Raw genomic sequence first — 22,923 nt, 5'->3', positions numbered from 1 at the left:
GAGCTATGAACCTGCACTCCGAGGTCTCTTTGTTCAGCAACACTGCCCAGGACCTTATCATTAAGTGTAGAAGTGCTGCTCTGATTTGCCTTTCTAATATGCAGCACCTCGCATTTATCTAAATTTAACTCCATCTGCCACTCTTTGGCTCATCAGACTATCTGATTGAGTTCCTATTGTACTCTGAGGTAAGTTTCTTCACTGTCCGATAAACCCCTAATTTCAGTCCTCTGCAAACTTATTAGCCATACCTCCTATGTTCACATCCAAATTATTTATGTGATGAAAAGTAGTGGACTCTGCACCGATCCTTGTGGCACTCCACTGGTCACAGGCCTCCAGTCTGAAAAGCAACCTTCCACCACCACCCTTTGTCTTCTACCTTTGAGCCAGTTCTGTATCCAAATAGCTAGTTCTCCCTGTATTCCATGAGATCTAACCTTGATCCCAGTCTGGTTCACGGTGATCCCAGTCCGGTTCACGGTGATCCCAGTCCGGTTCTCGGTGATCCCAGTCCGGTTCACGGTGATCCCAGTCCGGTTCACGGTGATCCCAATCCGGTTCACGGTGATCCCAATCTGCTTCACGGTGATCCCAATCTGATTCACGGTGATCCTAATCCGGTTCACGGTGATCCCAATCTGCTTCACGGTGATCCCAGTCTGGTTCACGGTGATCCCAGTCTGCTTCATGGTGATCCCAGTCTGCTTCACGGTGATCCCAATCCGGTTCACGGTGATCCCAATCTGCTTCACGGTGATCCCAGTCTGGTTCACAGTGATCCCAGTCTGCTTCATGGTGATCCCAGTCTGCTTCTCAGTGATCCCAGTCTGGTTCACGGTGATCACGGTCTTGTTCACGGTGATCCCAGTCTGCTTCATGGTGATCCCAGTCTGGTTCACGGTGATCCCAGTCTGGTTCACGGTGATCCCAATCAGTTTCACGGTGATCCCAGTCTGCTTCACAGTGATCCCAATCTGCTTCACGGTGATCCCAGTCTGGTTCACGGTGATCCCAGTCTGGTTCACGGTGATCCCAGTCTGATTAACGGTGATCCGAGTCTGTGTCATGGTGATCCCAATCAGTTTCACGGTGATCCCAGTCTGATTCACGGTGATCCGAGTCTGTGTCGTGGAGATCCCAATCAGTTTCACGGTGATCCCAGTTTGCTTCCTGCTTCTCCTGATCTGTTTCACAGTAATCCTGACTTGTTTCATGTTTTTCCAGGTGATCCTTTTTCAGTTACTTTCACGTAGTGTTGTCATTTGACAGAATGTCTTTCTATTTCAGCTCAACTTTGTCCGATACTTCATTCCATTTCTTATTCGTGATCATGAAAAGGTGATATACCTGGACGATGATGTTATTATACAAGGTACTTTCTGGATGGTGAATATTTCCATACCAGCTCTATTATAATGTAACGGGTCAAAGTGGGATCACACATCAGAAGTGAATCATTCAGTGCCTTTAGTGTGCTGGCCTTTGAAAACCAGAGCATCACTATACACTCAAAGGGAAAGGAATAAGACCATTCAGCAACTTTGAACCTGTTCTAACATTCAATGACCATGTCTGGTCTGTCTCCTAACTCCATTTCCCTGCTTTGGCTCCAGAATCTTGGTTCCCTTCATTAACGAATTCTATCAATTTCAGTTCTGACATTTTTGATTTCTCCCCAGCTCAATGACCTTTCAGATAGAGAGAGTTCCAATTTTCTATTGCCTTCCGTGTGAGGAGGTCTCTCCTAGTGTCAACCATTGTTCTAATTTTAAGGTTCTGCCACCTTTCTCTTTATTCTCCACCAGAGGAAGTAGATTCTCTCTAGGCACCTACCACACCCTATAATTGTCTGAAACAATGCAGTCCCATTCCCCTTTATAGCCTCGATGAGCTACAACTGGCCTCAGATTTTTAAAGATTTTTGGGTGGCAGTAGCATTCTGGTGAATCTGCACTGCATGCAGTCCTCCTGCTTCCCCATGATCAGAGCTAAATGCGATACCCTGGTACGCAGTCTGTGCAGGCATTGTGCAGTATGAGTGGTGGGTGGCTGGACCTCAGCTAGCATTGCCATGCCTCTACTGAGCAGCACATTGTCTTAACTGGGAAAGGTGAGCTAGTACCACTACTTAAAAATACAAGGCGAGCCCCTATATCTGTGGAATCTTTTTCCGTGGTTTCAGTTACCCACATTTTACCATGACCCGAACATATTATAGGGTACCTTCCAGAACCAGTGACCAGGAGATGGCCGGGAAAGTAAATTTCCCATTGAAGTGAATGGGTTGGCTACTATGTGCGATTTCAGCCTTCCGTGTTAGGTCTTGGAATGTATCCCCCGCGGCTATGTGGGGATTTCTGTAGTAGCATTGAAGGAGAACCTAAAGGGAGCATTGAGTTGGCCGTCTCTGCTATAAATGAATAGTTAAAAAACATGAGGCCTGCTGCTTGGTTTGGGCTTGTAGCTCATCGAGGCTATAAAGGGGAATGGAATTGCAATGGCATTTCAGACAATTACAGGGTTTGATAGGGTGCAGACAGAGAATCTGTTTCCTCTGGTGGAGAATATAGAACAAGGTGGCAGAATCGAGCTACTTTGCATAGGTTTCAGTTCAAGAAAGATAAAAATGACATGTGGCTTCTTTGATCTCTCCCTATAATGATGGGTGGCACGGTGGTTCAGTGGTTAGCACTGCTGCCTCACAGCGCCAGGGATTCAGGTTTGATTCCAGCCTTGTGCGACTGTGTGGAGTTTGCACATTCTCCCCGTGTCTGTGTCAGTTTCCTCCGGGTGCTCTGGTTTCCTCCCACAATCCAAAGATGTGAAGGTCAGGTGAATTGGCCAAGCTAAAATTGCCCATAGTGTTAGGTGCATTAGTCGGGGTAAAGACAGGGCAGGGGAATGGGTCTGGGTGCGTTACACTTTGGAGGGTCAATATGGACTTGTTAGGCCGAAGGGCCAGTTTCCATACTGTAGGGAATCTAATAACTTTGTAATTGTTTTCCTTTCAAATATGTGTGCAATCATCTTTTGAATGTGAATATTGAGTCTGCTTCACCCATCCACTGAGACCGTGGACGAGGTGGTGATAATGTCCCTCAACTAGTAGCTCAGAGAGGTTACTCTGGAGTTGTGGGTTCAAATCCTACTGTATCGACTAAAATTGAAATTCAGTTGAACAAATGATGACTTTTAAAAACTGACCTGGTTCAGTCATGACCTTTAGCGGAGGAAATCAAACCTGCCACCCTTATCTACCCACACCTGCAGCAATGGGGACTTTTAACTGCCCCCTGAAATGGCCTCAATTTTCAAGGACAATTAGGGATAAGGAATGAATGTTGATTTTTCCAGTGACATACCAGGAAAGAGTGAAGAAAAGAAAGCTTATTCTAGACCATGCCAGTGTGTTCTGTCATATAAAAATGTTTCCTGGAGACAATTACAATCATAGAGATGCACAGCACGGAAACAGACCCTTCGGTCCTACTCAGCCATGCTGACCAGATATCCCAACCCAATCTAGTCCCACCTGCCAGTACTCGGCCCATATCCCTCCAAACCCTTCCTATTTATATACCTACCCAGATGCCTTTTAAATGTTGTCATTGTACCAGCCTCCACCACTTCCTCTGGCAGCTTATTCCATACACGTACCATCCTCTGCGTGAAAAAGTTGCCTCTTTGGTCGCTTTCCTTTCTCACCCTAAACCAATGCCCTCTAGTTCTGGACTCCCCCACCCTGGGAAAAGACTTTGTCCATTTATCCTATCCATGCCCCTCATGATTTACTAAACCTCTCTAAGGTCACCCCTCAGTCTCTGATGCTCCAGGGAAAACAGCCCCAGCCTATTCAGCCTCTCCCTATAGCTGAAATCCTCCAACCCTGGCAACATCCTTGGAATTTTTTTCTGAACCCTTTCAATTTTCACAACTTCCTTCCGATAGGCAGGAGACCAGAATTGCACACAAGTTTCGAAAGTGGCCAAACCAATGTACTGTACAGTCGCAACATGACCTCCCAACTTTTGTACTCAATACTCTGACCAATAAAGGAAAGCATACCAAATGCCGCCTTCTCTATCCTATCCATCTGTGACTCTACATTCAAAGAGCTATGAACCTGCACTCCAAGGTCTTTGTTCTGCAACTCTCCCCAGGACCTTACACGTCATTTATTGTATCCGTTGCTCCCAATGCAGTCTCCTCTACATTGGGGAGACTGGACGCCTTCTCGCAGAGCGCTTTTGAGAACATCTCCGGGACCCACACCAACCAACTCCTCCGCCCCATGGCTGAACATTTCAACTCTCCCTCCCACTCTGCCGAGGACATGCAGGTCCTGGGCCTCCTCCATCGCCACTCTCTCACCATCAACGCCTGGAAGAAGAACGCCTTATCTTCTGCCTCGGGACCCTTCAACCCCAGGGCATCAATGTGGACTTCACCTGTTTCCTCATTTCCCCTCCCCCCACCTTACGCCAGTTCCAACCTTCCAGCTCAGCACCGCCTTCATGACCTGTCCCACCTGTCAATCCTCCTTCCCACTTATCTGCTCCATCCTCCTCTCTGACCTATCACCTTTACCCCCTCCTCCATTCACCTGTTGCACTCTCAACTACCTTCTCCCCAGCCTCACCCCCCGTCCTATTTATCTCCACACCCGAGGCTCCCAGCCTCTTTCCTGATGAAGGGCTCCGGCCTGAAACATTGATTCTCCTGCTCCTTGGATGCTACCTGACTTGCTGTGCTTTTCCAGCAACACACTCTCAACTCTGATCTCCAGCATCTGCAGGTACCTCACTGTCCCGTAATCATTTATGCCAATCAGGTAATGTCCAGGTTCTCATAATGGAGGTTGTCATCAACAGTGCTATCAAGCAGCACCTGCTCAGCAATAACCTGCTCAGTGACGTCCAATTTGGGTTCCATCGGGGCCACTCAGCTCCTGACCTCATTACACAGCCTCTTCCTCCAGTGAGTTGTTTAATCATCCACCACCAGTCATGAACTGGATGTGGCAGGATTGCAGAGCTGAGATTTGATCCATTGCTTGTGGGATCACTTAGCTGTGTCAATCACTTCTTGCTTCTGCTGTTTTGCACGTGAGTAGTATTGTGGCTTCACTAGGTTATTTCCATTCCAGTTTAATGAATTCTGAAATGCTGACTATGTTTGTACACTTTGATGCCCCACAGTGTCTGCATACATCTCAAGTATTTGATTATATCGCCCCAGCCTTCAGCCTCTCCCTATATCTATTTCCCCAGCTCTTAAAGGAACTTAGGTGCAGGAATAGGTCATTCAGCTCACCAAGCCTGCTCTGCTATGTAAAATAGTCACGTGTGACCATCCACATAAGTGTTATTACAGTAATTGATATGTTTTGGCTAAACTGTTGACTGTCTCTCTGTAACTATACCTTGGTATTTGAATTTGGACTGGTTTTCACTGCAGGTGATATCCAGGATTTGTACAACACTGTGCTTAAGCCTGGCCATGCTGCTGCCTTCTCAACAGACTGTGATCTGACCTCAACTCACGAGATGGTCAGGAGTATGGGAATGCAGGTGACCTGAACTGATGTCGGTAACAATAAAGCATAAACCAATATTGAAAGTGGACCTTTATTTACAAAATGGCTTCCTTTAGTTTGCATTATCTTTTGGTCACTGCAATTATAACTTTGTCACTTTATCTTTCCAGACCACGTATATGGGACATTTGGATTACCGGAAGCCAACTGTCCGAGATCTAGGGATAAATCCCACGACCTGTTCCTTTAATGTTGGTGTGTTTGTTGCAAATGTTACAGAATGGAAACGACAGCGGATTACTAAGCAATTGGAAAAATGGCTGGTGGCCAATGTAGAGTAAGCCCTGTGCTTTTTGCATGTATTTATACCTTGGTACACTACAGTGGGTTAATATTTCACTTTGTATGGGCCAGTGAATTCTTTAATGGAAGCCTACAATATCAGCAGAGTCACAGCCCTCATTTCTGAGACATTTGCATTATGTCGGTTTGTGGTTATGGTGTTAATTGGACCAAGGTATACAAATATAATTGATTCCCATTTTAAAATTATAGATTCTCTCCTAATGGGTGTACCTGTAATATATTCTTACATCCATATTTATTTTGAGGAATGATGTTTAAACTTGTCCTGCTTCAGTGCACTACCCTAACAGTGGTTGTATTGTAATGCCCTTGGGAAAAGAATGTAATTACAACGTGACTAGTTTTACACAGACATTTCCCATTACAGAAATTGGAGACAGTGCTGCAATGAGGGTAAGACATTGGAGAGTACAGATGCATTATTTTAAATATATTAGTAGATTTGAATACTTAGCCAACCTAGAGCTCAAGATAAATCCCAGTTAAAAAAAAACCTTAACCCATAGCTGGAATCCCTTTCAGGTGCTCCGCTTTCAGTCATGCTTCATTGATTGTAAACTTAATAATACAGCCAGTTAGCTGTAGGCAGTTTATTTTCTTAACATTTTCCCTCTGCTGCATAAGGCATGCAGGGGTTTGTTGCTACATTTGAAAAAAAAAGAAATTTCTAGTTGAAATTTTGTGGCAGGGCTGTTGGATGTCTTTGATGAGCACATTTCTGGCTGTACATCAAGTTTCTGCCACAGTTTCTTTTGTACATTTTTCATGCTGTTGCATATAGAAAAACTTGTTTTGTCTTTCAGAGGAGACTACGAAGAGAGATTAGATTGTGGCGATACGGTGGCTCAGTGTTAACATTACTGCCTCACAGTACAAGGGACCCAGATTCGATTCCACACTTGGGTGACTGTCTGTGCAGAGTTTGCACATTCCCTGCATGGGTTTCCTTCCACAGTCCAAAGATGTGCAGGTTAAATGGATTGGCCATGCTAAATTGCTCATAGTGTTCCAGGGATATGCAGGTGAGGTGGATTAACCATGGGAAATGCGTATTTACAGAAATGGGGTGAGTCTGGATGAGATGGTCTTCAGAGGGTCTACTTCTCCACTGTCGGACTTCTATTCACTGGAGTTTAGAAGAATGAGAATCTCATAGAAATCTATAAAATCCTAACAGACTGGACAGCGTAAACGTAGTATGTTCCAGATAACAAGGGTAACAGTGTGAGGGCTCAGGGAAGGCCATTTCACACTGAGATGAGGAACAATTTCTTCATCCATTGTGTAGTGAGCCTGTGCAATTCTCTACCACAAAAAGTGGTTGGAGCCAAAACATTGAATGTTTACAAGGAAGAGTTACATACAGTTGTTAGGGATCAAACAGCATGGGGAGAAAGCAGGAGCAGAATACTGAGCTGGGAGATTTGTCATGATCATGTTGATTGGTGGATAGGCTTGAAGGGCCAAGTGGTTTACTCTTGCTGTGATGATGCTGTCACTTCAAACAGTTATTTTGTCCTTTTTTAAAAAAAAAGAATGGTTGTAAGGCAGCGGTGCTGAATGGCTACTGAAGACAACTCAAGTAAATACTTTGTGAGGCCTTTAGGTTTTTTCAAACGTTGGAACAATAGAAGCAGCCTGAATGGGTGTCCAGCTCTCTAGGTTTTGTTTTTTTTCAGTAGCAACAGAAACTTGGAGTCTCGAAAGAACTGAAAGGTTCAGTGAATTTCCAGCTACTTTTCTTTCTAAACCTTGATGTTTTTTCCTCCTGGATTGGACAACTATATGTAAGAATCTGTATCTGAATTTGCCTTTTTACCAAGGGGCGTGTTTATGGGATTTTACTATATTGGAGCACTTAATTACAAATAGGTAGTGTATTTATTATTTAAGTTTTTCAATTGTTGTTATTCTAAATTCCTATTTCTTTTGTTTGTATTTTAACTAGAGTGATAAAAGAAGTTGTTTTGTTTAATGTTGAGTAGTTTGACCGGTCACATTGCATCGGAAACACAACACCTCACATCTACCTTTAAAATAAGAAAAGTTAGGGTCTAGGCTACCTTCTTAAAATATTTTGAGGGGGGTCTGGTCTGGTCTGGTCCATAACACTGCTCCAATATTGTATGCTGCTCAAGCAAGTGTTAAGAGTTTTCATTTTAATCTTTATTAAGTTTAGTTTAGTTTGCTTTCAACTAATCTGAACTATCCAGAAATGGCAATGCCAAGAACTGAAATATTTGTGTGCGACTCCTTTACTCTTTGTCAGGACTTCTTAATTTTGCTCAAAACCAAGGATTGTCTTCTCCTCTTGATCATAATTTGTGCAATGTGTTTCTCACATTAAAGCTAACAATTTACCCAGGAATTGTCAATCACTTATCCACATCTCTCTATTATAGCAATGAGAATACTATAAAGCCAACAGACCAAACCTATAGTATAATTCTTTTCTGCATACCTGGGATGTGATCCTCACTGGTATTTGTTGCCCATTCCTAATTCCCTTTGAACTGAATGGATTGCTAGTCCATTTCAGAGGGCAATTAAGAGCCAACCACTGAGGATGTGGAGGTACAATTTCCAGACCAGATAAAGGTGCTGTGGAGGGACCTGAACCCACATCACCAGAGCTGCATCTTTGGCTCACTAGTCAGTGACACTGCCACAATGCCACTATAAAGTTAAGTCAGTTTAGTGGTAATAGAAAGTTGAAGGAATAAGTCCCATGTATTTTCCATTTGTATGGAATTGTATAGCAAAGGAGACCATTTGGCCCACTGTACTTGCCCTGAAACACTGGGGCCAGCACAGCAGTGCAGTGTCATTGAGGATTATTGACCCAGCAATAATTATTGCTTTCAACTCAAATTCCCACTGTCTGAAAATTCTGAATCCTGCAACCCTCAAATTGATTTTGTCCATAATAGTTGAAATAATATGTCCTTCTTTTAAAAAAAGGAAACAAAAGGAAATCAGGAAGCATGTGTAAATATTTTCTAAAGTTTACAATACTTCCTATCGCCTTTTAACCTAGTATATCTCAGTATGCTATGGGGGTTTCCAACAGACAGTATTTGACACTGAGCCACACATGGAGGTATTAAGATAAACGAGGAGTTAGGTTTTGAAGAGCATCTTAAAGGCAGGAGTAGAAATGCTGAAATTTAAAAAAAAGAAATTCTATGGCTTAAAGGTAAAGGCAACAGAAGGCATGGGCACTGTTGGTGGAAAACAGGAATATTGGGATGTGCAGGAGGGCTGGAGGAGGTTACAGCAAAAGAGACAGATGAGACACAGGCGGATTTTAATCCTAGGATGAAGATTTTTGTATCTAACAATGCGTGAAATAATATCTATTTTGTAAATAATGTTTGCAATATTTTCTAGTGTACTTATTAACTGATATACTGAGACAAGAACCCCATTTCTGGTAATATGAAAATATTGCATGTCTGATTTTCTCATTTATTCAGTTTCCCTTCTTTTCTAGGGAGAATCTGTACAGCAGTGCACTAGCCGAAGGAGTAGTGACCCCTCCTATGTTAATAGTATTTCACAACCAACATTCCTTATTGAACCCTTTATGGCATATTCGACACCTCGGTAAGACCCAGTTCTTGTTGGATTACTTAGATTAGATTACTAATATTGTTCTGGTCAGTAGTTTTGTGTTTTGAATGGAGATTAAAAGAAATGATATTTTGCAACACATTTGAATTAAATTTTACTCACTGGACTTCATTTGGAAACTGTAACTAGTTAAACTGAAATTGCAATGAAAAGACTTGAGTCATGCAGTTTTTAAGAGAAATAGGGTTGAGGTTTGGCAACACTACTTTTGCTGGAGGAGTGCATTCTCTAACTCCTTTTGTAACTCACCAATTAATGGAATACAAATTGATCATTGATTAAATAGCAAAGACAAGATTCTACCTCAGCGCAGTTCTGTTTAAAATCATATTCCTGGAATTATATTTCCACTCAATCTCACTCTTTATAATCCAAGCAAGCAATGCAAAAGTTGCTAATAATAGTTAGCTGATAGTTTTAAGATATGGCAGACTGAGGAGCATGGATAGGATAAAGTCGTAAGTTCATGGAATGCCCTGCCAGTAGCAGTAGTGGACTCTCCCTCTTTATGGGTATTTAAGTGGGCATTGGATAGGTATATGGAGGATAGTGGGTTAGTGTAGGTTAGGTGGGCTTTGATTGGCGCAACATCGAGGGCCGAAGGGCCTGTACTGCGCTGTATTCTTCTATGTTCTAAATAGACAAAGTCTTTTTCCTGCGGTGAAGGAGTCCAGAACAAGAGGGCATAGGTTTAGGGTGAGGGGAAAAATTGAAAAAGAAATCTAACTTTTTCATGCATAGGGTGGAATGTGTATGGAATGAACTCCCAGAGGAAGTGGTGGAGGCTGGTACAATTGCAACATTTAAAAGGCATCTGGATGGGTATATGAATAGGAAGAGTTTGAGGATATGGGTCAGGTGCTGGCAGGTAGGACTAGATTGGGTTGGGATATCTGGTCGGCATGGACGGGTTGGACCGAAGGGTGTTTCTGTGCTGTACATCTCCATCATTCTACGTGCAAGGGATGCAGCCAGGAACGTACATTAGTTTTAAACAGTTCACCAGATTTCTCCCACAGTTTTAAAAAAGTTTTCTTTGTGCCAAACATTCTCCAGAGGTTTTCAGTAAATTCAACCTTCAAACATTGGGGCAAAAAAACCTTCCAGCTACATTGCATCTTTCAAATCCTTTGTGCATCCCAGTGCTGCACAGCCAATGAATTAACTTGGAAGTATGTGGAGTATTATTTTGCAAACTAAAGCAGCAGCCAGTTTTTGTGGAGCCAAGGTTCTAAAACATCAGTTAATTCATTTTGATTTTAGTTCTGGTGAATGTAACTCCCTGCTTTTCTTACACATAATGGCACAGCATATTTTAGATCTACCTAAAAAGGCATAGAATGCTACTGCACAGATTATCTAAAAAAAAGTATAGAATTCCCTCATACCACACTCAACAGTCAGCCTCAACTACGTGCTGAAATCTGGGAAGGTTTCAGTATTGGGGTATGCACGGATAGCATTCTTGCCTGAGTCAGAAAGTTAAGAATTTTGAAGTGATCCGCTTGATGAACATATGGACAAGCACAAGTTATTAAAAGATAATCAAGAAATGGAGGCACGGCTTTAGAGAGATCAATGTTACACACAATGTACTGCAGTAGTTTATCATCCTTGTAACATGTTTAAGTATCTGTGCTAAGGTGCTTAGAAGACAACAGATTTCACCAGCATAGAAGAACATATGATACTTGATGGTTGGCAGGTTATTTGTATACAAGTTGGAACAGGTTTGGGGAGTTCGGTGGTAATCTGTTGGCCAGTCTGTTCCATGTACTCCTTGTGCAAGATGGTCTCTAAACCTTTTGTTGTGAAGGAGTGTTTCAACAACTGTCCCAATTGTTTAACTTCAAGATATCTGGAACATTTTAGATGCAGGCCAGTGTACAACACTGAAGTGAAAGGAGTTGGGAGATGCAGGACCATTGTCTTGTTTCAGGTTCCTTTGGAAGCCATTTTGATGCAGATGCCAAGTGCCAGAACTCGACGATGCTTTACAGAAACCAACTTAGTAAAGGTTAAGGTTGGTGATAGAGCAATGAAAGGAAGTGAGGAGAAATAGCTGAATGTAAATTGTAAGAAAACCAAATGCCTCTTGATATCCAAATGCATTATATCACAGTAAAAAAATGAAAAGATCAGACAGATTTTGTTATCTAGGAATAATGTTAACATTGGACACAATAAATGACAAAACAAAAGATTGGATTGGTCAAAAATACATTTCAAATAATGAAAAAAAAAATCAGCATAAAGTTAGCCATGATAACAAAGCTGAGAATCTTGGAAAGCTCTATCACACCAATTCAGACAAAATGAGATAAGTGCTGGGTTATCAGCAAAGCAACCTAGAAAAGCACAGAGGCAAAAAATAAAGATATTTTGGGCAGATCATATTTCCAAACGGAGACCAAGACAACTCTATTGATCTGGATTAGGAAGGGACAGTTTGAATCTGAAAAGTTATTTGATGTGATAAGAACTTGCAATTTATAAAGTCTGATGCTGTATGAAATATCATTGGTAAACAGATAAACTAGACAAAGAACAACTTTTTTGAAAGAATCTAGCAAATTGGATGCATATAACACTAACAAACACTATCCATATCTCTAAAGCAAGATTGGTAGCTGGAGAGAGGAAAACATTGTGTAGAATGGGTGGCAATTGTGGCTAAACGATAATGTTGAAAATGTTAAACGTGTAATATCTAAAATGCTAAAACTGACAAAACAAAAAGTCTGCATCTAATCTTAGCCTGATATTAAAAATTGGTGTTCCAATCATTCAACTTTTACTGACCAAATACTCAAATACTAAAGTCTGCATTCATTTACTACGCAAGCCTTGAAAATATGGTGAAAAACTAATGTCAAGAGAAAAAAAATTGAACAATTATCAAGAGTTTTATTATGTCATATCACAGCAGAATAAAATCTTGGCAAAAATGTAACTGCTAGAAAAAGCTCAAGATGATAGAAAGATCAGTTTGATTAAAACAAAACTTATGATGGGATTGAAAGATTGTAAAGTACTTAGTGCAAAAAAGTAGAATTCCAAGAGGTGTCCATATGATACATGTAGTAAATTATCACATGGTCACAGCTTTAAATTTCCAGACTTGGAGCATCTTGAGTGTAATTTCTGCACTTTATTGTTTTTCTATAGGCTGGAGTCCTGATGCCAGATATTCAGAACACTTCCTTTCTGAAGCTAAATTACTACATTGGAATGGAAGGTACAAACCCTGGGATTATCCCACGGCTCATGTGGAATTTTGGGAAAGATGGTATCTTCCTGATCCAACAGGACATTTTAGATTGGTACGACCTAACAATTAGGAGCTCTATCATGTATAGAATTTTTATCTCATTCGTTTGTCCAAAGGCATGCTGTGGTTTAAGCTATTAAGTCTCCAAATGTCTGATATGTTTCTGTGAATTAAATGATAGCAGAACTTACTGCAACAGAATTAAGATATCAGATTAAAAAAAGATAGTTATTCAGTATTATTTAGCAAAACTGTTTTCATGTCAGAAAATATAATCTTGCACAATAACAGTACTTTCAGAAGGAGATGCGTTATTTTGATATTTTGTCAAATTGAACTCTAAGCGGCAGAAATATTTTATACGACCATAACCTTTTTGAAGGACTGCAAAAGCAGCTTCATATTTGCTTTTGTATACTTTAGGTAAGATTAGTGATGTACAGTATGAAATGTGAACAGGCCTCGCCTCATTTTCACTAAGTTTTTTTATAATTTAGAAATGTAACCTTTTATAATAGTATACATCCGGAATAAAGAGCAATAACCTTATTGTTACAGCAGGAACTTTCAGGGATGATATTAGGAAGCATGTTTTTTATTTAAAGGAAATCTGGAACTCTGTTCTCCAGAAATCTGGGAAACGACTACAAATTTGGGTATTGATAAATTTTTGTAGTTAAAGGATATCAAAAGAAAAATGGGCAAATAGAGTTAAATCAGCCTAAACCAATGACGGAACAGATTTGAAAAGCCAAATGGTCACCTCCTCCAAGAGTGTGGCATCAGATTAGCAAAGTGGAAACACAGTATTCTACTATTAACTGTAGCAACTTGTGGAACAGAATTTTAAAACAATTCTTTGTTGCAAATCCACAAATTAATGACCATTAAAGCTGTTCCCTGCTTTTGTCACGAACAGGCAACTAGTCCACAAAAGCACTTCAGGGAAGAAAATTCAAGAAATCTACCAGTGAGCAACACAAACAAATCAACCTTCTCCTCAGTGTAGCAGCATCATGAACACATTTACAAGCAAACTAATAGTTTAAGGCCAGGATAAAACCTTCTATTCCAGAACAAAGTGTAAGAACTTGTTTTAAAAGTGCCACTGCAGTGATATTTTCTAAAAAAAAACTGAATAACTTACTCCAAACATTGCAGCATAACCTCAATACAAAACCCAACTGTAATCAATAGTAAAGATGCAACAACAGCTTTTCACAGAATTCTTTAGATTTGTTTTGAATAGGGTTGTGGCAAATTGTACTGTCTAAGTATGAAAATATCAAAGCGTTCATAAAATAAAAGGGCAACTAGGTACATAATACAAAAATAAGACATTCCTCTGATGTTACTGCATTAAGCTTGGTACTCCCTAAACTTCCACACTGCAAAGAAACTATGTAAGTCTCATGTTAAAAGATCGCAATTGTTACTTTTTCTCTCTGACGTATGAATTTGAAAATAAAAGTTAAAGTCAACTCATTGGTGTGGCAAAATAAAATTGATTTTGCTAGCAGTTTGTGTTAAAAACTAGCAGTTACAAATCAATCCCTGTTTAGAAAGTGTGAACCACCTTGCTTAGCTTAAAAGATTGGCAGGCTTAAGACACACCTTCCAAATGTATGACCCCTACAATCTGAAAACAACAGCAACAGATACACAGGAACACCACCACCTACAAGTTCACCTCTAAGCCACTCATCATCCTGACTTGGAAATATTTTGTCGTTCCTTCAACAATACTGGTCAAAACCCTGGAACTACCTCGCTAACAGCATTGTGGGTACAACTACATCAAATGGACTATAGCAGCTCAAGAAGGTAGCTCAACACAATCTTCTCAAGGGCAACTAGAGATGGGCTATAAATACTGGCCCAGCCAGCAACACCCACATCCTGAGAGAATAATAAACACTAGTGACACTGTTGTGAGATCAGACATTGCTCATATGCATTCAAAGTTCGACGCAGGTAAATGAACACATAATATTTCTAGTGTAAAATTCAAACAAAATAAGCAAAAAAAATTCATTGTAATTTTTATTGTTTTCTCCAGATTTTAAAACTACCACTCTCTTGCAAGAGGATTGAGCACCAAATTTACAAGTTGTAAACATTATCATTTTGATATTTTTAAAAGTTTCCAGTAGCTGCCCATTCACTTCAAATGAGAATAAATTTACTTGTATATAATCCCACAGGCACATTTTACAAACTAGATAATATGACATGGTTAACTTTAAAATTTCTGGTAAAACAGCTTTAAGTCACTAGAGACAGTATTACAAATTATTTGTTGAAAACAATCATGCAGGTTAGTTACAATAATTTCCTTAATGAACCTTTAAGGCATTTACATTGTCTCACAGTTGAGTGAATTTTTATTTCAAACTTAGTAGCTAAATTTTAATACAAGGAGAAAAGTAACTATGGAGCTGGCAGGTATGAGCCTGGGACTTGTTTATTTTCTCCACCCCCCAAGTCAGACCAGACCCCTGAACAAATCTGGCAATACTTCATACCAGCAGAAGAGAGTAATGCAAGCCTAACAGGTGTCATAGCCAGGTAGTGGAGTGAGAGGGGATGGTGATTGATGACACAATCAGAAGCAAACCCATAGGTTTCTTTAGAATATAGAACTATACAGAGCAGAACAGGCCCATCGGCCCTCAATGTTGCGCCGACCTGTGAACTATTCTCAGCTTGTCCCCCTACACTATCCCATCATCCATGTGCTCATCCAAGGATTATTTAAATGCCCCTAATGTGGCTGAGTTGACTACATTGGCAGGTAGGGCATTCCACTCCCTTACCTCTCTCTGAATAAGGAATCTGCCTCTGACATCTGTCTTAAATCTATCACCCCTCAATTTGTAGTTAAAACAGAGATGAAACAAATCTTTTCTTTTGGAAGGTGTTGATTCTTTGGAACTATCTCCCTCTGGAGGCTTTTGCTGCTGCCTGGAGTCACCTGACAAACTTTTTTTGCTGATTCTTTCAGCTTTCCTACTTATCCATAGCCAATGTGCTGAGTGAACCCCATACTGGGCATTGAAAGCAGTTGGCAACAGCAAAAAAGTGGCTGGGTTTAAAAGACCACACCATGAATTGTGGATTTCAGCAAGGCCCTCATCTTGTTGGCGCAAGAATCTTATTAACTAGCCATGTCACTATCTGTCAATCTGCTTCAGTCTACACTACTGTCAGGGTTTAAACTCTCTTGCACTTGCAATTTCTGTTGAGAGTAAGGATCAAAAACAGGTTGAGTGAGTTATATTGCTCTAGACTTAAGTGCAAATGCCCAGCGAAGGACTTCAGTTGCTTTTTCTTTATTGAAATTTGAATCAAGTCAAAAGAAAATGATTACACAAGTTTAGCTTGAAGGGAAAATTGCTTTGAAATGCCAGAATTGTGAATGCTCCATTTAATTGTCAGACAATTTTCAACTGAAAGCCTTTTTTTCAAACCCCCTGTCCTGCCCTACCCCCACAGTTCATACTAGAAAAAACATTAAAACCTCAAACACTAAAGGCAACTACAGCATTGCTCCAATTTTTAACAAAAAGATTTGGCAGGGAACTTATCCTCTGGCTCTTCTTCTGCACTACTGTCAACTTGACAAACTATAATCTACTCCTAATAATTCAAAATGGATTTGTGCAAAAGAAGAAAGAATCAATTTTTAATAAGCAATATTGATAAAAATACAAGGGGAATTTATTGCTAAAATATAAATTAAATTAGCAACTTTGAGTTACAAAGAAGATTTAAAGTATTAAAGAACATCTGCTCAAATGTAAAACATGATTTGTTAAGCTCATTTTTTTTGCAAATCCATAGCACCTTCTCATCCTTAAAGACACAAAGGCTGAGTCCATGAAAAATTCATCTTGCTCAAGAGTTTCAATTTTCTAAGGAGAAGCAACATGCCCCGAACACTAACGTTTCAAAATGAACTTAAAATAATGAATTGAAACTGCTCGGATTTTATTGTTGAATTTGCATAAGCAAATGGACACCTGGACCCGTATTTAACGTATGCTTCTTTTTAAAAACAAATGCACCCCTTTGGTCAAATAAACATAAAATTAAGGTAGTCCGAACTGACCTGAAAGTGAAACTGCTATTAATATACTTGATGTGCACACATCCTGAGAAATGCAAATATTATAAGAATTTCAAATAAGCAAGATATTAAGCAGCACTGTTACAATCCAGTTTAATGGAGGACATTGTGATTTAAGTAGAACTCCCACCACTATTGTGACCAAAATTGATAAAGGCTTCACTGCATTCTGACTTGCTGCTAACACCAACAGAAGAAATTTCTGGATGGCTCAACAGCCTCATAATTGTAATACTTGAGCAAAAGCGAATCTGGACTAGTAAGAAACCCCAACTTAATTCTTGGAATAAACTGAGCACCTGATCATATTACGTTAAAAACAAAACAAACCATATATGGTTTCTCCTTTCATCTATAAATATTTTGGGCAAAGTTTCACTCTAAAAGTTTTAAGAATTCAACTTTCTGATCTTTACTACATCATTAAGATTACACATAATTCTAGAAAGCAATAAGTAAAAAGATAAAACCTCTTCAGTTCAAAAACTGAGGTACAGTACTTTTAAGACTGCATTAAAACTGCAGTAACATCAAGTTATGCAAACCAATCAATTCATTATGTGTTATTTCCTTCTTGAGACTCTGTGCAGTAATTATTGATTGAAGGAATCTGATCAGCAAATGATTGGGTCATCCACTGGCCATCAGGAACTTGGCAAAATGTTGATCCTGTGTTGAACTCAGAGTTGCTGGTCGCAGCTGTAAAACAAATTTAGGCAAACTTGATATTAAGTGGAGGTGTACATAGAAATAAATCGACTATTGTCAAAAATATATTGAAGTGGAGGATGTAAGATCAAGATAATATAATTTAATATTGAAGTTACAAAATTCAGTAACATTACAATGTACAAAGCTTTTGAATATCATACAATCTTTCAAGACAAACAATAGGAAACCATCTGGAGTCATCATGGAATTCATTACATTCTGCATTATATTTTTAAAGTATAAATTACTAAAATAACTACTAGGTGAAAAGAGACCAAAGACTTTCCAGCTTGATTACTGCTGTTTCCATGATACAGCAATGATAGAGATTAATCAAAAATTAGTTAGCAATCCTTTCAACTAGGTTACAACAAACACAAAAGCAACAGTTTAAAAAAACCTGTCGGCAGGTTTGGAAGCCATAAGGTCTAAAGTCATAGGTCAACCTCACCCTCTGCCATTTACAATGTCATGTATTGAATTTCTCACCTCCTGTATTCCAAGTGATGTTTGCCACAAGAGATCTGTTTACTTTAAAATTAAATGACACAATCTTCCCAGGCACTATTCTATAGATTGACCACTCAGCCACTGAGTGATCATTTCAGCAGATGTGTTTTGAATGTAACCCTTCCTTCAAGTGCAGGCGGCATTTCTGGGATCTCCATTTCAGACAATCTAAAACTGCTTATTGGCTAACTATATCTAGTCACTCTACCCCTATCTCAAAAATTAGAGTGGCACAGTGGTTAGCACTGCTGCCTCACAGTGCCAGAGACCCGGGTTCAATTCCCGCCTCAGGCGACTGACTGGAGTTTGCACATTCTCCCAGTGTCTGCGTGGGTTTCCTCCGGGTGCCCCCGTTTCCTCCCACTATCCAAAAATGTGCAGATTAGGTGAATTGGCCATGCTAAATTGCCCATAGTGTTAGGCGAAGGAGTAAATGTAGGGGAATGGGTCTGGGTGGGTTGCGCTTTGGCGGGTCGGTGTGGACTTGTTGGACCGAAGGGCCTGTTTCGACACTGTAAATAATCTAATCTAATCTAAAAATGATTCCTGTATATTTTTAAGCAATGCAGACCTTAATGCAAATTATATATAGTACAAAACATCATCAGTTCAGGTTTTCATATCCTACCATTTTAGGTGATATATATTGAATATGCATCTTCACCCTTTAAATGTCATATGTAGGAATTATTTCATTTGATCTTTTGAATGCCCTTAAATAAACACCAGTTGTTGCACACAACTATAAACTAATTTATTAACAAGTTATTGTCTGGAACAAATATTGGTTAGTGCAACAGTAGCAACATTCATATGATAATCGTGGAGTTAACAATTTTTCTCCAAGAACTGGTACTTCATCGTTCTGGTACTCTTGCTTAATTTTGTTTTAATAAAAAAGGGACAAATGGATCCTTGGGAGGGATTACCAGCTTACAAATACAAGGTTCAACTAGAACCATGGACTGAAACCAGAGTTCAAAATCACAAAGATTGAATACAAAAAATAATTTAATAGAATATCTTTTTGTTATAAAAATAAAATGAGAGTCTGCAATAAAGGTAGCATGCTTCCTTCACTAATATTTTAATATGCTGAAGAGTTATAGGATTTCCTCAAAGCAGCATCCTATAAAGTTTAGCATTCAATAAACAAGCTATATCAATACAAAATATAAAACTCCATGATTTACTCACAATCAAACCATTTTGCCCATTTACCTGATTCTGTTGTAGCAAAATTGCACTGCCCATTGATTTCAGTGGATTTTTCAATGTATGAACCACCATAAGCAGCTTCATATCCAGGGTCATACTTTTCCTCTTTAATTGCCATTTTCTTGGCTTCCGCTTGTGGGGAAATTAGAACATTGTTCAGTAAAGTTTTTAAAAAATATATTTTTTTCAAAAACCACAAAAATAAGAAGGACTATGAATCTAAAGACAGTTTAACGTTCAATTTGTGGACAAACCAAAACCTCAACCATTCTCAACAAAGAAAATAGAAGACCAAGAATCAGCTTGCCCAATTAACTGGAATTCAACATTCCAATAGTGAAAGCTGATGACAAATGAACTTTAACCTCTAGAAACTGGTTATAAAGTTAAAACGGTCGCAATTAAGTTATAAATTAAATTTAACCCTGCGTGTTGCAATTATGGCTATTTGGGCACATCTTTCCTTGTTGAGTTATGGATGATAGTCTGTGGGAAGAACTACTTCTGTCAATCAGGCAGCTTTGATGAAATAACCACTTGCTTCTATGTTAGGCTTACCCAACAGGTGGTCCACATGTCGCCATGCAACCTGCAAGGGGTTCTCCATAGCCTGCCAAGCCTTTGTTCAAAATCTTCCAGTTACATTTATCTGGATTTTGAACAGAGCTGCTCCTGCAGTCAGAGGACATTACTCTTCTCTCATTCTCAAGGTTTACTAGAATGACTACCAGCAGCAAGTGTGGGAGGAACTACATTTTTTTTGCAGGAGCAGTGCGAAAACAAGTGATGTGAATCAGCTGGAGACTGGGGGTTGCGGCACAATGAGAACTGTGAGACAACTGCCTTGTTTATGAAGGTTTGGAATGAGCCTTTGGCTGCTGTGTGGTAGTGGGGCATGGGGGCCATGAATATTAATCAAACCTGTGCTGGGGGGTGGCGCAGACGGTGGGGGGCAGCACGGATGGTGGACAGGGGCGCGGTTGGATGGGGTTGGACAGGGATTGGGGGGCACGGGGGTGGGGCTGGACAGGGTTTGGGGGGATGCATGGGGGTGGACGGGGTATGTGTTGCTGCCTAGTCTCCTGAATGGGGAGCGGACTTAGCAAGAGCTCGCTGTGTCAATCCCGTTGAACTGACTGGGGGGGGGAGGGGGGGGGGGGGGGGTGGGGGGAGAGAAAGGGAGGCTTCAGCAATGCTGCAGGTCCCTTACACTGAAGTGTGTGTCTGCTCAGAAACAAACCCTGAGACAGAGAGGGGGAGCAAGGCAGGCAGAGTGAGGAAAAACTTCAGAAAACTGAACCCCAGAGGAGAGGCATTGAATCAATTAACCAAACGAAATAGTGCCCACCCATCTTGTTTTGATAACAGAGGTTCCTCTGAAGATCAGTTTAGGATACCTGATCAGTATGGAAAGTAGGATGATCTGTTTCTGTGCTGTATAATTCTAAATAATTATTAGCTGCCATGCAATCGGAAGTAGGACTGCAATCAATCTGAGCAAGTTAGAAATCACACAACATCAGGTCATAGTCCAACAGGTTTAATTGGAAGCACACTAGCTTTTGGAGCGACGCTCCTTCATCAGGTTAAAGCATCGCTCCAAAAGCTAGTGTGCTTCCAATTAAACCTGTTGGACTATAACCTGGTGTTGTGTGATTTTTAACTTTGTACACCCCAGTCCAACACCGGCATCTCCAAATCATAAGCAAGTTAGCACCATCAACAAAATTTCACAAGTAGCTGTTAGATAAAGGAAGTAAACTTTATAAAACAACATACGTATTAGGTTGTTCCCAAGAAAGACTTTTCATCTGAATGAGATACTTGAATTACAACTACAAGCTACTTACCTTGAGCTTTTTGCAAGTCAAATGAGTATTCGACTTCAGTGACCTCTGTAGGAGCTTTAATGCCCTTCAAGTGATTTCGTAGTTCCTTTAGCTTGATATAATAATGTACCTTGTCCTGGGCCCGAGGAAACTGCGCACACCTTGCACTGGAAGAAGGCATGACATAGACCACCTTGAAAATAAATTTAGATTGATGTATTTATCTTTATAGAAACCTAGTCATCAGGAAAGTGTAAGAACAAGAGGAAACCAGCATATCTGGGATGAAGGTGGCATGAATAGAAACTGAGAAAGAATGATGAGATTAAAATATAAAAAAAGGATGAAGAATTCAAGGCAAATCAAAGTCAGAGAACACAAAACTTCAAGGCAATTGGAAGGATAGGCAAAATTTAACTCAAATTTAGCAAGGATACTTTGAAAAGGATGTAAACCAAACTTATTCAGTGTTTCATAATGACTAAGTTCAATGATAAGACTGGACAGTTACATAACCAAAAGTTGCTGTTGAGTTAAGGAGAATGGAGGTTAGTCAACAAAAGGAAAGAAAGAAGATTGTTTATGTAGCCTTTCTATCCCAAATCAATCTGAAATTTCAGAAAAAAAAACAGTTGATTCAGCACTTAGTCTTAATTTATCCTGGCCAGAATAAATTAAGACTAAGATTATGGGTTACCATATTGGAAACTATTGTGAAAAGGAACCAACGTAATCCAAAACAAATCACTGGGCTGAGACACCATAGATGATTATTTTCAGCGAAGTGAAAATCAGCTAAAGGAAAATTTAAGTTTCTCAAGGGAATAGATTCTTTGAACTAAAATAATGAAAACTAGCAATTGTAAAGACTCTGTTTTAAATAAGTATATAAACTGGGGGAAAAAAAAAAATGGACATTTGGACACTGTGTTGCAGACAATGTATCAGGTGTATTTTTCACAAGTCAAAAGTAGAATTGTGTGGTGATCACTTATTGATTAAGCAAGGTCATGTAACTTTTAGAGAAGAGGATTTGAAACTTTTGAGAGACAAACTGATACCAAGTACCTTTGGTTTTCCTTGCAAAAGCCTTTTGGATATTTAGGTTATAGACCACCTGCAATAAAGACAGGTCGCTTTCTTTTTCACTATGGTACAACACTCCGATTCTGAACTTTTTATTTAAGCAATGGCTGTAGGTCCAAATGACTGATTATCAAACTAAGGATCTACAGATGTCCTACAACTGACAACATGGATTCATCACCAAAAGCAACGAATTAGAAACTTATAAAATCATGACGGGCATGGATAAGGTAAACAGCCAATGTCTTTTTCCTAGGGTGAGGGAGTAAAAATTAGGGGGCAGAGGTTTAAAGTGAGGGAGGAAAGATTTAAAAAGGATCTGAAGGGTAACACAGAGGGTGGGGTGTCAATGGAATGAGCTGCTGTAGGTAGTGGTGGAGGAGGGTACAATTACAACATTTAAAAGGCATCTGAATGGTTGTACGAATAGAAAGGGTTTTTAGGGGTATGGGCCAGATGCTGGCAAATGGAACTAGGTCAGAGTGGGATGTCTGAGTGGGATGTCTGGTTGGCATGTACAAGTTGGACATAAGGGTCTGCTTCTGTGCTTGTATGACTGACTTCTATAACTGAAAAATTAATTTCACTCCTGTGCTCTGAACTCTTGATCTACAGGACTGGCGTCTTTTTT

The 22,923-nt window shown here is 39.9% G+C and overlaps 2 protein-coding genes across 8 annotated transcripts in view; one reads left to right on the top strand and one right to left on the bottom strand.

The window, feature by feature from the left end:
- glt8d2 (glycosyltransferase 8 domain containing 2) overlaps positions 1 to 14,294 on the top strand; it is a 44,247-nt gene extending 29,953 nt beyond the window's left edge. For all 5 annotated transcript variants that reach the window (XM_072551861.1, XM_072551863.1, XM_072551865.1 and 2 more), the window contains 5 exons: positions 1,291 to 1,375; positions 5,461 to 5,573; positions 5,710 to 5,876; positions 9,399 to 9,511; positions 12,707 to 14,294. In XM_072551861.1, the coding sequence (XP_072407962.1) occupies positions 1,291 to 1,375; positions 5,461 to 5,573; positions 5,710 to 5,876; positions 9,399 to 9,511; positions 12,707 to 12,879 (651 nt within the window). In that variant the 3' untranslated portion in view covers positions 12,880 to 14,294. The remainder of the gene's footprint in view (positions 1 to 1,290; positions 1,376 to 5,460; positions 5,574 to 5,709; positions 5,877 to 9,398; positions 9,512 to 12,706) is intronic.
- Positions 14,295 to 14,839: 545 nt separating this feature from the next.
- Positions 14,840 to 22,923, bottom strand: part of LOC140457972 (G/T mismatch-specific thymine DNA glycosylase-like) — a 29,535-nt gene continuing 21,451 nt past the window's right edge. For all 3 annotated transcript variants that reach the window (XM_072551858.1, XM_072551859.1, XM_072551860.1), the window contains 3 exons: positions 21,228 to 21,399; positions 19,381 to 19,509; positions 14,840 to 17,637 (listed from right to left, as the gene is read on the bottom strand). In XM_072551858.1, coding sequence (XP_072407959.1) covers positions 17,495 to 17,637; positions 19,381 to 19,509; positions 21,228 to 21,399 — 444 coding nt within the window. In that variant the 3' untranslated portion in view covers positions 14,840 to 17,494. The remainder of the gene's footprint in view (positions 17,638 to 19,380; positions 19,510 to 21,227; positions 21,400 to 22,923) is intronic.

The sequence above is a fragment of the Chiloscyllium punctatum genome, chromosome 32 (genome assembly GCF_047496795.1).
Source record: "Chiloscyllium punctatum isolate Juve2018m chromosome 32, sChiPun1.3, whole genome shotgun sequence".
NCBI classification, from domain to species: Eukaryota; Metazoa; Chordata; class Chondrichthyes; order Orectolobiformes; family Hemiscylliidae; genus Chiloscyllium; species Chiloscyllium punctatum.
The sequence above is the reverse complement of the archived record's forward strand: the minus strand, read 5'-3'. Positions and strand labels throughout refer to the sequence as shown.